A 13,975-nucleotide genomic window follows, 5' to 3' on the forward strand; every position below is an offset into this window, starting at 1 on the left:
AACGCGCGTGCAACTTCGGCGATGTTGGGAGTCCTCGCTGGTGGCAAGTGTTCGTCGCTACCCGAGTCGGTGTCATCACCATGACCAGGCCTGTGACAAGTAAGTAGCAGTTGCTTCATCGTCAAACCACAGCTACGAGTATGAATGTTTTCGTCGCCTCCACTACCACCTCGCAATCTTGGCATTCCATCGTAAGCAGGACCCTCTTGAAAATCCGGTAGCTGGTCGTTTGTCTTAAAGTCATCTTCAGAGTCTCTATGTCTCATGCGACGGCGACTATCAGCTGACCGTCTCGACGCCCGCGATTGCCGCCCTGATTGCTCTGGGGAGCGTCTAGGATAGACACTACTATGGTACAATTGTGCATCGATACTGGCTTGCTGCTCAGGACGCGGTCGTTCAACAACAACATGTCCACCGGTTTCGAGGTAGCCCTCCACAACTAGGTTGCTGCGCGAAGGTTGCGACGCTTGACGTTGCTCTGCACTGTTAGTGAAGGCGGCTGAAAATTTCTGGCCATAGAAAACCGTCTCGGAGAAGTCTGTAGTCGGATCCGAAGTTTTCTTGCGACGGGCAGCACGGGCGAAATCGATTAGCGGACTTGGGGCTCCGGCACGTATGGCATCCAGGTGCTGCGATACTTCACTTTCGCGCACGTATGGGTAATCCTTTGAGTTGCGTAAGTAACGATGATAATGTAGTTTGGGACTGATTGGCCTCACTTCGTTATACTCCAGAGCGCTTCTCGATCGCGGGGGAATGTCTTCACTCCTGGTAGCACTTCTCTGCCGCAGCGCTGGATTGATAGCACCAGGTCGCGGCACAGGCAGTGCTGCTCTCCGTGGTGGGTTGCCTATCCTTTTCGCCGCGATTTCGGGAGGGACTAAACGCGGACATTCTTCGGATGAAGGACTGTGCTGTGGACGAGAGCTCTGAACTGCTGGTTCCTCATTGATCTTACGACCTGGCTTCCATGTGAAAGCTGATTTCATGTGGGAAAGTGCGCTTTGGGACTGACATTCATTGCATGGTTCGCCAGAGGGTGACTTCGGTGGCCGCATGCCACAGAAATCGCAGCGTCGGCGTTCCACGCTAGGGAAGGAATGGTATTCACTCGCATCATAAGGACAGGGCTGGCTGGTTTCGGACAGCGATGGTACCTGTAGTCGAATGACTGGAGGGGGTTGAGGAGCCTGCTGGTTAGCGCCAGCAACGCCTCGTTGTATTATGACCTCTTCTCCGAGTTCCGTGCATGATCGTAGAGTTGAACTGATATGCGGGCTTGATCTTCGTATGGGAAGGGCTGCTAATATAGTATTGAAGCTGGAAGAAATGCGTCGCTTGAGGGTCCTTGGCCGCTCGGGTGGGACTATCGGTGAGTCTGGTTCAGAGGTGGGCTTCGCTGGGTTCGGCATTTTCTGTAAATTGAGGCTATGATTATGGGAGATCTGAATAGCGAAGCGCAGGTTAAGAGCAAGCGAAGGTGTGATTTGAGAGCTTTCGTTACTTCCAAATGGCTCGAACGTCAAGATCGGTAGTCTGTGAAAGCCCTAATCTGGACCATAAGTTGGGCACCTTATGAATGGTAGAGCATTTGTGAATATTGACAGCAGCCATGACGTGGTGGAAAGAGGAACGTCTGCGAACGGTCTATTGGTGAACACAGCGGCAAACGTTAACAGGAGGACAACGCTTGAATACCAGCAACCGTAGTCTATACAAGATGTCGCACTCTCATATCTGATGAGATCGTGGCCGTGAAATGCTCCAGCTTGGTACGCGAGGGTAGCATTGCTTCCGGCTGCGACCAACGACATACTGCCTACCCACAGCCGTTGACAACACTCTCGGTCTTAGTACCTTGAGAGGCGTCCCTCTTCAGGCCAGTCGTACATGTCTCGTAGGTGGTTTCGATCAGATGCGCGTTCTTGCCTCCAGCCATCGTCATCGTCGTTGTTGAAGTAGTCACAGTTGTAGTTGCGTGACGGGCCTGGGGAACAACCAGCGCACCTACCACGACGGTCGCCAACTTGATCTGTGAGAACTCCGCAAAGGCAGAGTACGTGAACTCGATTGCAGATTGTGAGTAGTGTTCCTGGGACGTACAGCGCATCGCTTACCCCGCATTTGAGACAAAATCTTGTGTGGGCCAAAATACCACTGCGACACCATTTGCCTTTTCTCATATCGTCGGCAAAGGCTTTCCAGTGGTGAAAGCGGATGCAGCCTTTGCAAGTATACAGTTGTTTAGTCTTGGCCCAAGGAGTTCCTTCGGCGGCCAGAAACTCGGCATGCGTCGGTGTGGGTATGATTGATCTGAAATGGCGAGTTGTGAAAGCCAAGTTGGCTTTGTTGCTTAGGTCGAGAAGACTGATTATTTCCAGATGAAGCTCAACGGGCAGGCGAAGGAGGGGCGGAGAAGACATGGTGTGCACACGCTGTGCGCGTCGGACGGGCTTTCGAAGTCGCTTCGTCTAACACCAGCGCGTCAGTTGGTGTTATGTGAAGATCGGCGTCCAGCTTACGATTGATGCCTTCCAAGTGGTTGCGGATCTCTTCCCCGGCGCCCTTTGCTGCCTGTTGCGTGAAGTATGCAGGACGCGAAGGGTGAACGCAAGTCGCAGTCTCTGCTTTTTGTCGAGAGGACGTGCAATGCACTCCTAGTCCATGAGGATTGCAATAGTGAGCAGGCTGTGAGCACAATTATAATACGCCTCTTGTGTAATGCCAGAGTCACACGGACCTCCAAGCCCGCGCATCCCTAGGTTCCTGAGGCACGACCAATGGTGGAGCCCATTGTCCGCGGCAGTGTTGCCGTGTTCCGCCAGTTGCCTCCCTTGGTATGTTACACGACTTCAGGGTCCGGAAATTGCGATGGGGTGTTCTTTCCCGTTTGTCAGCCACACCGTATACGTAGCACATTATCGCCTCAGCATGGGCCTACTAGAGTTCAGACTAGGTCTCGATGGCTACAATAGATTCCCGGTGCGCCTCCCGACACCACTGCGACTATTCCTTCTTTAAATCGTTGAGAACCATGTAGCGCGACAGGGAGATCCAGCCCCAACGAAACCAGCGCATCTGGCTTTCGTGTGCCGTGGTCATGGCTTTCTGGGCAGTCCTGTAACCGACCGGTGAGCTGACGAACAGGAGTGGAGTCGGAAAGCCTCCGAGCTCTTTCTTGCGGAGAATTGCGCCAATAATTGTAGCTGGTGCGTCCAACAAGCTAAGATATTTACGGAATATGGAGGTAGTGGTGAGGGTGTACAGCTTGACAGGGCACTCCCACCCGCTGTGTCGGTGCATGAGCGCCTTCAAGAAGGTATGCGCACCGTCGTGGAGCGACTTGTGATTGGGATGGCCGGAGACGCCGTGTGCGTCAAAGGTGATTATAGTGTCGACAGTCGCCTGCGGTGCCTCCTTGGAAGAGATTGAGGTCATGTTTGGGGCGAAGGCGGTGGTGAGTAGGTTGGAGATTAGACGAGGGTGCCATGTTACTGTCATGGAATCGGGGAAGTTCCTGGACCATAGTCAGTATGTTGCAGTCGGACGTGCATGGCGATGCGTACTTGTCTTCCACGACGAGAATGTCCTCCTTGCTTCCGATTCCCAGCTGCAGCCCACTCTTGACCAGCTCCTTCTTGCGGATTCCGCCAAGACCGTCGGCATCGCCTGTTGCACGAATGAGATGAGTGATTGCCTCTGAGAGCACTGGGGAGCTGTGAGGGCCATACCGCTACTGAGACACAATATCTTGACGTGATTTCCGCGTTCCGGACGCGTCAATGCCAGTAAAGTCGGCGCAAAGAACATGGCCTCATCGTCAGGATGCGCGATCAGCAGTAGGATGCGTTTGTTTTGTAATGTGGGGAAAGACGCGCCGAGGGTGCTGGTGTACATCCAGAAAACGAAGATGAGGACGGGCACCGATGCCCACACAGTCCAATTCATGGTCAGCAAGCGCATACAAGCAGTATGTTGGATTTGGTGTTTGCTACTGTATTGCTGCTATGTACCTGCGTCAGGAGAGGTAGCGCGTGCGCATGAAGCCATCGAGGTTCTGGAACGAGCTTTGACCCACGTCATCTTCGAGATTCCTTAGAGCCGCACGCGACGTGTCCCAACCCTAACACCACACTCCCCAGATACACATCACCATGTCTACCGGCAACAGGAAAGAGCGACGCGCCAAGGAGTCCAAGACAAGCGCGAACGGCAAAGGAAGCGGCTTCCAGCCCACCAACGAGATCGATGAAGATGGCGTCGAAATGATTCTGAAGCATCCCGACTTCTCCAAGCCAACGGGCAAGACACTTTTCGACTTAGCCGAGGAGAGGCAGCGGGAGCTGGACAAGATAAACGGCAGAACGCGAGTTGTCAAAGTACCCGTAGCGTCCACACCTGCATCGCCCGACGATGTTCCTCCGATCGGCCCCCTCGGGGACTCCATCCTCTACTCCATCTCCATGGCAGTCCTCCACCTCACCCTCGACGTCCTCGTATACAGCCAATACCGGGAGGATATACTCTGGAATGAGATACTGTGGCGCGCTTTTACAGCGTGGCCCATATTCATCCTAGCAGTCTACCTCACCCACGTCGACTTTTCGTACCGATTTCCCATACTCAGAGACGCTACGTTCTTTGGAGGCTCTGTCGTGGCGGGGTGCTATCTGATATACTCGGGTAACAAGCATGGCTACTTCTACGTCATGAAGTCAGCTCCTCCAGTCGGTACGCTCTGGATCTGGAGCGTTGTGGAGATGAGTCTGCCCTTTGCGGTCACAAGCGTGGCTGCTGTGCTTGGATACGTCTGGTGGAACGGGCTCGAGTTCTTCTAGAGTCGTAGCAAGTATGCTCTCCGCTGCACGGTTCAGGTCGCAAATACCGTTACTTGAGAACGAGGTCTTCTGCACGCATGTCGCTGGCGGACAATATAGGCAATCCAAACTCCATTGTCGGCACCCGGCTTCTCAACAACTGGGCCTCACCTGCTTGACGCAGCGAACTAAAGATACATTCATTTGCGGCCCCCACGTGAGAGTCTTGGAATTGCTCGGCCGCATAGCAAGTACAGTACGTCCTGCATCACACGGTACGAGCCGTATCCGCTGTTGCTTACGACTGGGTGTTTATACAGGCATACCAGTGGCCAACAAAGCGAAATATTCCGAATGCGTCAATGCTCTCCGTCCAACTCAAGGTCTGAGTTATGACAGCGAATCACAATATACTCATGTGCGTTCTCACGTAAGGCAGCTGAATACTATTCAGCCGCAAATTGTCCACGTCACAACCCCCGCTTCTGTATCCGACATTAAGGACTCCCAACTTGACGTTGCATCCTGACACCATCGCGAATAGCTATATAAGTATAGTTTCAAGTGTCCTTTTAAGAAGTCATATCTCTCCTGACTGTCCTCCGGTCTTCATCGCGGTGATCAGTCGTCTACCTGCGACCGGTCAAACCCATCGCCAGCTTATGCCCGCGATCATCGTCGTATTTACTCAACATGTTTCCCACTGGCGCTGAAAGACCTTCTATGTCAATTAATCCTACAATCGATCTTCGGCACGTTCAAGGTTGGCGTCAAGCTTGTCGTGCAACACACGGCGCTTGCTGCAACAGTGACTACTCCGACGCCTTGGCAGAGAGCATCGATCAGCTCATGCTGGTCGACGTGATCAGTGGCTCGCTTGTCATTCTACCCACTTCGCCGCCAATCAAGTATGTCGCCCTTTCGTATGTGTGGGGCAATGCGCCTATGTTTAAGACCACAACGACCAACATCGAGATTTTGTTGCAGTCAGGAGCTTTGTACGAGACATGCAACAATATAGTGCTTCCTGACACAGTTCGGGATGCCATTCATCTAGTCAGAGCTCTAGGCGAGCGGTATCTGTGGGTGGATTGTCTATGCATTATCCAAGATGCAAGTTCAGAAGAGATGAACGCCACGTTGCGAGCTATGGCTCGTATATACGCAAGTGCCGAATTCACTGTCGTTGCTGCCGACGGTCAAGATGCAGGACACGGATTGAGGGGTATTGGAGGTCCCTCGACGGATCGAGATCCTGATCCTAGTTCGTCTCCTCGCCTATGGGATGCGTATCCAGGAGATTCAAAATGGGCAACCAGGGGCTGGACATTTCAGGAATCTCTGTTCTCACGTCGTCTCCTCATCTTCGGAGATAGGGTGTCGTGGATATGCGGACGCTGTCAATGGCGAGAGGGTGTTGACGAGCTCGCGTCCACGGAAGACATCAACAATCCCGAAACTACCACGACTCTCGGAACAGCGGATGGTACATGGCCAGCAGAGCGGCCGCACCTTGGGATCCCAATGGGCATGATGTCTCTAATCCCTACGATACCATCTCTCGGTCGATGGGGAATGCTCGTAGAAGACTTTTCTTCACGGGATCTAACCTACGCGAAGGATGCCCAAGCAGCATTTGCAGGCGCTACTGAGATCATGGACGCTACCTTTCCAGACGGTCTACTTCACGGCATGCCACGGTTCTTTTTCGACATCGCTTTGCTTTGGCTACCTACTCTTCACCTCAGAAGACGTGAGGGTAAACCGAGCTGGTCGTGGACTGGGTGGAAGGACGGAGCGGTAGACTGTCTGTCTGCTTGGTATCCCTTCTATGCCGCGATCTTTCGCGACACCGAAGATGCATCAGACTGGGTCTCTATTGCGACCCTGGCACCTGTAGCAAAGTATTGGATGGAGAACCCTCTAGACGGAGCTGACCAGAACTTCAATGGGTTCTACCAATATCAAGCTCTACTACGGGAGCCCGATGAAAAGCTCCCCGCAGGGTGGAATCGGCATGGCGCTCCGGACGGCGACTACTTCACCCACACTGACACTCCACAAAGCACTAAATATCCGTTTCCACTTCCGATCGTCAACCCAACCCATCGGCGATTGCACATTCCATCTTCTCCGATTCTTCGCTGCCTCGCGCAATACGCAGAGCTAACCTTTGGGTATATGATACCTTGCGATGAGGCGCATCGCAAGGTCATGACTCTAAGCTACGGTATGGAGACGGTTGGCAATATCGTCTTGATGTGCGACATCTATGATGGCGAGCATCTAGAAGGCAGCGTTTGTGAGCTCATCGCGCTCTCAAAAGCTGAAACTTCGCTACCACGCATGGTGGCGAGGCGTGGCTGGCCAGTAACGGCCTGGGCGAGATACAGCAAGGAACTTGTGTCGGTGACCGGAGGATCCTGTCCAATGGCATATGTCTACAACGTCATGTGGATCGAACGGGTTGGAGATGTCGTTGAAAGACGAGGATTAGGTATGGTGGAGAAACTATATTGGGACGCACTGCGACCAGAAACGAAAGAATTCAGACTAGGTTGACTCAACCCATGGTAACAACTGGACGCCTCATTCAACTGAATATCCTGGAGCCTACGTTGACGTTAGGTTGATTGATTTGCAGGTGCCATTTTAATATAGGCTGTAGACCTGTTAAGCTTCTTCGTTGTATGAAGTGCGGGTGCTCATCTAGATAGGCTACTTTTCAATGACCAACTTCTCTCAATCCACCGAAGACATCATACGACGCTCCTTTGCTCCATTAGTCCATCAGGTCTATACGCACTCCTTCCTCAGTCCTCTCACCACAGTGCGAAGAACCAATGAAAAAGCCATCAAAAATTATGCCAGCGACCGCCCACAAAGAGCCATCAGACAAGACCAGTCCCGCAATGGTGCCATGCAGCTGATCTAAGCCGGTCTATGCGAATGCGTGTGCTCGCCGACCCTGACTGGTAAGTATGGAGAACAAAAATATGGAAGCGATGCGAGCTTATGTAGACAATGGGTTCAGCAGGTACACAGGTTTAGTGCGAAGGCAGCGGGATGCATATATCACGTGAAGGAGGATGCCTAGCAAGGCGGGAAAGGATGGTGAGACGGAGTCAATAGCGTACCCGGAGTCGTAGAGGCGTTCAATAGTGTAGGCAGAAGCTGACATGCATGGGCACGTGATCATAGCAGCCTACTAGGCTTTGTTCCGCACTTCTTCGCCCCCCCTTTTCATTGGGTTGGACTTGCTTTGGCTCATCCTTGCTGAGCAAATGTAACACCTAGGCGTTCCAGACCTGCACGCATCCCACGCTACTGTCCCTCCGCCAGCCTCAAGGCTTCCATCCTACTCGTACTTTGTGGATCCAGATATGGTCGCTCACCCAAGCTGACCACTCTATACCCCTTCCGCGGTCCTTGGCCATCGGTATCGTACGTTGCTGTATGAAGTACGCTTCTATTATCCCAGATCGCCACGTCATTTGGGTTCTGCCATCTATGTCTAATCTGCAGATCGTGGTTCTCAGTGATGAGCTGTAGGAACCAGGCTTTAGTACGCTCCGATTCCTCCAAACTCAGCTCATTGATACGCTGGACGTGATGGCCAACGCTGTAGAGAGATTTCCATCCTGTGACGGGGTTCGTGCGGATGCATGGGTGGATAGCGGTCAAAGAGTCGCCAGTGTTCTCCGGTGCTCCTCGTGCAGCGGTATAAACGGGAAAGTTGTTTTCTTTCGCCGCACGATTGAAGTCTGGTTGGGCGTATGTCGCGGTGAGAGATTCGAAGAACTTCTGATACGGTTTCGAGAGGCGGTCATAAAGGTCGTACCCTGATGCCCATAGAGTATCTAGAGTATTATTAGCCTAGTCAACGGGGGTATGACTACTTCTCGCACTCACCTCCACCTGACTTTGGTAGCTGCGTCATTCTCAAGATTGCATAGTCGCTTGGTACCGGCTCGAAAGTGATATCGCTGTGCCAGCCATGCTTGCCAGTCTGTGACCGCTCCTTGAAGAGTTGCTTCGCCAAATCCGAGCTAATGACACTGATCTCATTGTCGTTGCCTCCAAGACGGTTTCCCGCGTTTCTAACAGGATGAATGTGCAGTTTGGATGTTTCTGGTTTGCCAGAAAGCTCGCCGAGGCGCTGGGCCAGCTCTTTTTGAAGTTCATCGTCCAAATCATCCTGCTTGCGGAAGTAGACAACGCCGCGCTGAGAAACTTTCTAAAATGTTAGTGTTCTATCGTTGGGAAAACATTGGGTGTGGCTTACTTGTGATTGCCAGGTCGCGTATCAAATCGTCAGAATTTGGCGCGCGCAACCATTGCTCCAGACTTACATCCACAAATTCGCGGCCGATGACTGGTGTAACGTCGAAAGACTCGAAGGCATCCAGAACGCCTTTGGTCTTTAGAGGCTCGCGAGGATATCCAGGCTGCGTCTTGATGCCTATATCCTCAATGGTAGTGGTGGTCAAGGTGTTCGTAGCCATGATCAACGATGCTGATTTGCACTGCTACAGGGTGTTTCGCATTCCGACAGAGCGATACCACACTTATCTCCTACTCTTGTTCGCCACACCAACTGAACCTAGGCGCATATGCATCGAGGGAATGATGAACAGTAACTTCTCGGCTTGTGCATTGGCATCGTAGCATCATCGCATGGATGCTATGGTGCAATCATTCTCGGCACACTTATGATAGTGGCGGTAGTCGCTTCCTGCAACCACAATCTTCCATGATGCGCGATATCGACGAGGTGTTGCGGGGTTGAGGCTACGACATGTGGGGGTGGAATGGCGTGCTGCTTGGCAGAGTCTCATTCACAGCTGGCAATGACATCGATCCGGAAATAACGCGTCGCGACCTTTCCGCGCATGCAACGGCGGATATAGTGTTAGTATGGCAGAGAGATGCTTCGTCGTTCTTGCCTTCCTCCAGGGGCACACTAGTCCTCGATTAGTTTGGACCGAACGCGACGCGACCGCGACTTCCCAGCCCCTTGCTCTTTCGAGCTGCATCATTCACGATAACATCGCTGGCATGTGTACAGGAACCTTCAACCGTCTCAATAAAGACATCGCTACACTTACAAGGTACTCAGATTGCCAAGTGCAAATTTCGCGTAGGCTATTCCGGCAGTGTCTGACGACATCTTCACCATTCTTGCAACATACCTCGCTACGATGCACCGGCGATCAAAGACGGATCCTTTTCTCAAAAAACTGATATCGACCCTTGTATATGACAATCGAGGTAATCCGACTGCGTTCATACTAAGCCCACGGAGCCAAGGGTAGGCTTTCGGGACGAATCAGCCAGCACGCATGTCGTATCCTTCCGATGAACGGCTGTTGTATCGATGTTCAGAGACTCCGACTGATCTAAGACGATGGTGGTATATACGCTATCGTGCGACTGACATTTCGCATGCGGTCGATTTGTAGCTACACTGTGTGCTTCCTACGCCAAATTGGGCTCCACATGTGGCCGCGGAAGCCATCTCCTCGACTCAGATTGCAGGGTAATGGCGGCATTCAAGTGTATTGTTAACTGACCTATCAGCATATAGCTGGCTGGATATGTATGCACTGTCAGTGAAGCTCCTCGCATGCAATCACTGCTATCGAGTTTCTGTCGCATGAACGTCATTCCTTATCTATGGCTTTCGTACCCAAGTCTCTCGGCTTTCAGAGCCTTGTCTAGACGGTAAGGTTCTTCATTTTAGCGCATGTTGTCACATGTACCCAGGGTTGCATCATCTGTCGATACAGTTCCTAATCATGGACATGTCCGGTCCCTTATAACACTCCCTCGGTACATTCGTTAATCAGTACCGACCGATTGGTCTAAGCCAGATCAAAACGAATCACGAGAAGAAGTTCGCTTTCATCTATCCTTGCAGACATGGCTGCATCTACACCAGTAGAAAAGCAGGCTCCCATCACCGAAACCGCTGACCCGAGGTCGTCCCACGGCTCGAAGTCACCACCGCCACATCATGGCTCACACGAAGACCATCCGTTCAGCGACCCGGCAACGGCTCAGCGCTGGCGTCAAATATACGATGACGCCGAGTACGAAGGACGTCATCGGTTCGACCCGACGTATACATGGGAAGCGGAAGAAGAGAAACGTCTAGTCAAAAAGGTAAGAAGATAACCTCATGGCATTTATCAGGGCTGACGCTATCGGTGTAGCTGGACTGGCGAATAGCTCTCTGGGCATGGATCATGTTCATATCGATGGAGTTGAATCGAAGAAATATCAATCGAGCGATCTCAGACAATTTGCTGAGAGACCTAGGTGCGTTTCATCTAGATGGAGGAAAACATATGGTGGATCACTAACTTGGATCAGGCATGAATACAAACGACTATAACTATGGTCAGACTGTAAGCTTAATACAGTTCGTCACTATCAGAACTCTCGTTGACGCAAAGCTAGATCTTTCTCGCTTCTTTCCTCTTTGCCGAACTTCCCAGTGGCCTGATTAGCAAGAAGCTGGGTGCTGATCGGTAAGTCCATCTGGCCTACTTGCCGTCTCGTCGGACTTCAAGTACTAATCTTATGACAGGTGGATCCCTACTATCATCTGTATATGGTCCATTGTCAGCGCCTCACAATGCGCCATGAAGACGAAAGCCCACTACTTCGCCATTCGATGCATCCTTGGTCTACTCATGGGCGGCTTCATCCCAGATATCGTCCTCTGGCTAACGTACTTCTACAAATCCACTGAACTTCCGCACCGGTTAGCGTGGTTCTGGACTGCGCTGAGCACTTGCAATATCGTCGGCTCGCTGCTTGCAGCAGGTATATTGCAGATGCGAGGTCTCCATGGCTGGGGAGGTTGGCAGTATCTGTGAGTTGCCTTTACACTGTCCTTCAACTTGCACCATTGATAACACGAACAGGTTCTTGATCGAAGGCATCATGACTCTAGCCATCGGCATCCTCTCATTTGGCCTCATGCCCCCTGGCGCCTGCCAAACGCAACACTGGTTCCGCGGCAAAAACGGCTGGTTCACCCCACACGAAGAGTACATTCTCGTCAACCGCATTCTCCGCGACGACCCCTCCAAAGGCGACATGAACAACCGCCAAGCAGTCGGTCTCCCACTCCTCTGGAAAGCAGCATGCGACTGGGAACAATGGCCCCTCTACATCATCGGCCTCACCGCTTACGTCCCACCCAACCCGCCGCAAAACTACCTTTCGTATATCCTTCGCCAACTCGGCTTCTCCGTCTTCGAAGCCAACCTACTCGCCATACCCAGCCAGTTCCTCTACGCCGTCCAACTCCTCGCCGTGACCTGGCTATCCGAGAAGTTCAAAGAACGCTCCATGATATCCAGTCTATCAAACATATGGATCTTCCCCTGGCTCGTCGCTCTTGTCGTTCTGCCTGCGGACACAAATCCCTGGGTCAGATACGCGCTCCTCACAGGTCTACTGTCTTATCCGTACTGCCACGCCATCCTTGTAAGCTGGAACGCGAAGAACTCGAATTCCGTCCGTACACGCGCCGTCTCCGCGGCTTTCTACAACATGTTTGTGCAGTCTGGCAATATCATCGCTACCAATATTTATCGCGATGACGATCAGCCGTTGTATCGCAGGGGCAATAGGATACTGCTAGGTATCTGTGTGTATAACGTTTTCCTGTTCTATGCGGTGAAGGCGTTTTACATTTGGAGGAATCGCGTAAGAGATGGGCAATGGAAAGCTATGACCAAGGAAGAGCAAGAGGATTACATCTTCAACACCAAGGATGAGGGTATGAAGAGGCTGGACTTCAGGTTTTCTCACTGATGAGGAGGCGTATGGATTGATGTTATCTTTGCGCCTTGGTCACGTTGAATTGCGATTGGTTGATGGCTTATAACGTGGCCGGCGCAAATGGCGCCCGATAGCAAACAAATCTGACGGAAATTACTAATATTCAGTCTACGTAGGCCTTCCTAGGTGACCGCGTACAGACCGCCAGTGTGGATAATCTTGGCTTGGCGCAAACACTTTACTCATGAGCATAATAAATGTCTTCGTGACCGAGTCCGCCGACACTCCTACACCTCACACTTCCGATTCTAAATCTAAGATGTCTTTCTCTTCTACACCCAGAATTGGTAACGCCTTCCAAGATATCTACAATAGCCCTCACTACTTTGGTGCCGGCAGTGGCAGTGGCGGCAGCGGTAACCAGAGCACGGTCTTCAATCCGCCTCAGTTCCCTGCTCCAGCCGCGACAACTATCAACACTTCGGTCGCTCCGAGTGTGAGGCAGCGTCTCATCGAACTCCTTCATCCGTTCCGGGGCGACTTTATCAACTTCGTCGCTACTGAAGCCACAGTTCATGAAAGGAAGGTCCTCACTCTCGCTGGTAAGTGTATTCCTTGACCTACTCTCACCTGAATTACTCTTCTCCCTGCCTGGATGCAAACATTTCTTACTACAAATGACTAATGATTCTATCAGGGAACCTCGCTGCGATCATTCACCACAAGGAGGCTCAATACGGCGAAGGGATCAATGCGAACCATGTCCACGTCTTGAGTCGCAATCTTCAAGCCCTCAACGGTCAGGCGTGTATCAGTATCATCGTTCAGGCAGGTGGCGTGGCACATAAGGTCGTCAGTGTTGAGGTTGAGAACAGAGACACTGCCATTGATGCGCTCACCATCAAGGTGGATCACATGATCGGAACTTTGTTCTTGGAAGCTTAGGCAGCGGATAGGGCAAGAGTGGTGATAGAGGATATAACAGGAAGCGACGTTGGCTTATACAGACGATGGGCTGGGGGAATAGGTAGACTCAGTGAAAAGGCAGCAGGGAAAGTTTACTTGCTTAAGTCACCACTGTACAAAATTTGCTTTTCACGGTTTCATTCGTTCGCGAGGGCCTTACAATCGTACGCTGTACCCGGTGTACGACGTGGGTCTGAAGGATAACATTCCGTACTTGACGCTGTACCTGGGGTATAGCTTTGGTTTGAGGAGTACAATATAGCTCAAGTATGGTAGAAATGACTTCCTTGTCCCCCTTGGAAGCGACATTCCAACTTCTCAACTCGTTTGAGCAGGTGACGCGCAAATCTCATCTCCTGCCGTCTATCTTCGTATGCGGAGTACCCAGTCTC

The 13,975-nt window shown here is 51.9% G+C and overlaps 4 protein-coding genes across 4 annotated transcripts; 2 read left to right on the forward strand and 2 right to left on the reverse strand.

Moving 5' to 3' along the window:
- Positions 1 to 3,009: 3,009 nt before the first annotated feature.
- On the reverse strand, positions 3,010 to 3,966 carry J4E78_003094 (uncharacterized protein; the record flags this gene model as incomplete). Its single annotated transcript, XM_049363737.1, has 3 exons — positions 3,010 to 3,520; positions 3,570 to 3,672; positions 3,735 to 3,966. 3 exons carry the CDS (start codon positions 3,964 to 3,966, stop codon positions 3,010 to 3,012), a joined length of 846 nt encoding a protein of 281 aa, XP_049224402.1.
- Positions 3,967 to 4,157: 191 nt separating this feature from the next.
- J4E78_003095 (uncharacterized protein) lies at positions 4,158 to 4,841 on the forward strand (the record flags this gene model as incomplete). Its single annotated transcript, XM_049363738.1, has 1 exon — positions 4,158 to 4,841. One exon carries the CDS (start codon positions 4,158 to 4,160, stop codon positions 4,839 to 4,841), a length of 684 nt encoding a protein of 227 aa, XP_049224403.1.
- Positions 4,842 to 8,144: 3,303 nt separating this feature from the next.
- J4E78_003096 (uncharacterized protein) lies at positions 8,145 to 9,325 on the reverse strand (the record flags this gene model as incomplete). Its single annotated transcript, XM_049363739.1, has 3 exons — positions 8,145 to 8,680; positions 8,733 to 9,053; positions 9,106 to 9,325. The coding sequence occupies 3 exons, from the start codon at positions 9,323 to 9,325 to the stop codon at positions 8,145 to 8,147; spliced, it is 1,077 nt and encodes a 358-aa protein (XP_049224404.1).
- Positions 9,326 to 10,742: 1,417 nt separating this feature from the next.
- On the forward strand, positions 10,743 to 13,562 carry J4E78_003097 (uncharacterized protein; the record flags this gene model as incomplete). Its single annotated transcript, XM_049363740.1, has 8 exons — positions 10,743 to 10,985; positions 11,036 to 11,141; positions 11,196 to 11,230; positions 11,283 to 11,353; positions 11,413 to 11,700; positions 11,753 to 12,637; positions 12,960 to 13,219; positions 13,315 to 13,562. 8 exons carry the CDS (start codon positions 10,743 to 10,745, stop codon positions 13,560 to 13,562), a joined length of 2,136 nt encoding a protein of 711 aa, XP_049224405.1.
- Positions 13,563 to 13,975: the final 413 nt, after the last annotated feature.

This window comes from Alternaria triticimaculans, assembly GCF_023758025.1.
Source record: "Alternaria triticimaculans strain BMP 0046 chromosome Unknown scaffold_3, whole genome shotgun sequence".
NCBI classification, from domain to species: Eukaryota; Fungi; Ascomycota; class Dothideomycetes; order Pleosporales; family Pleosporaceae; genus Alternaria; species Alternaria triticimaculans.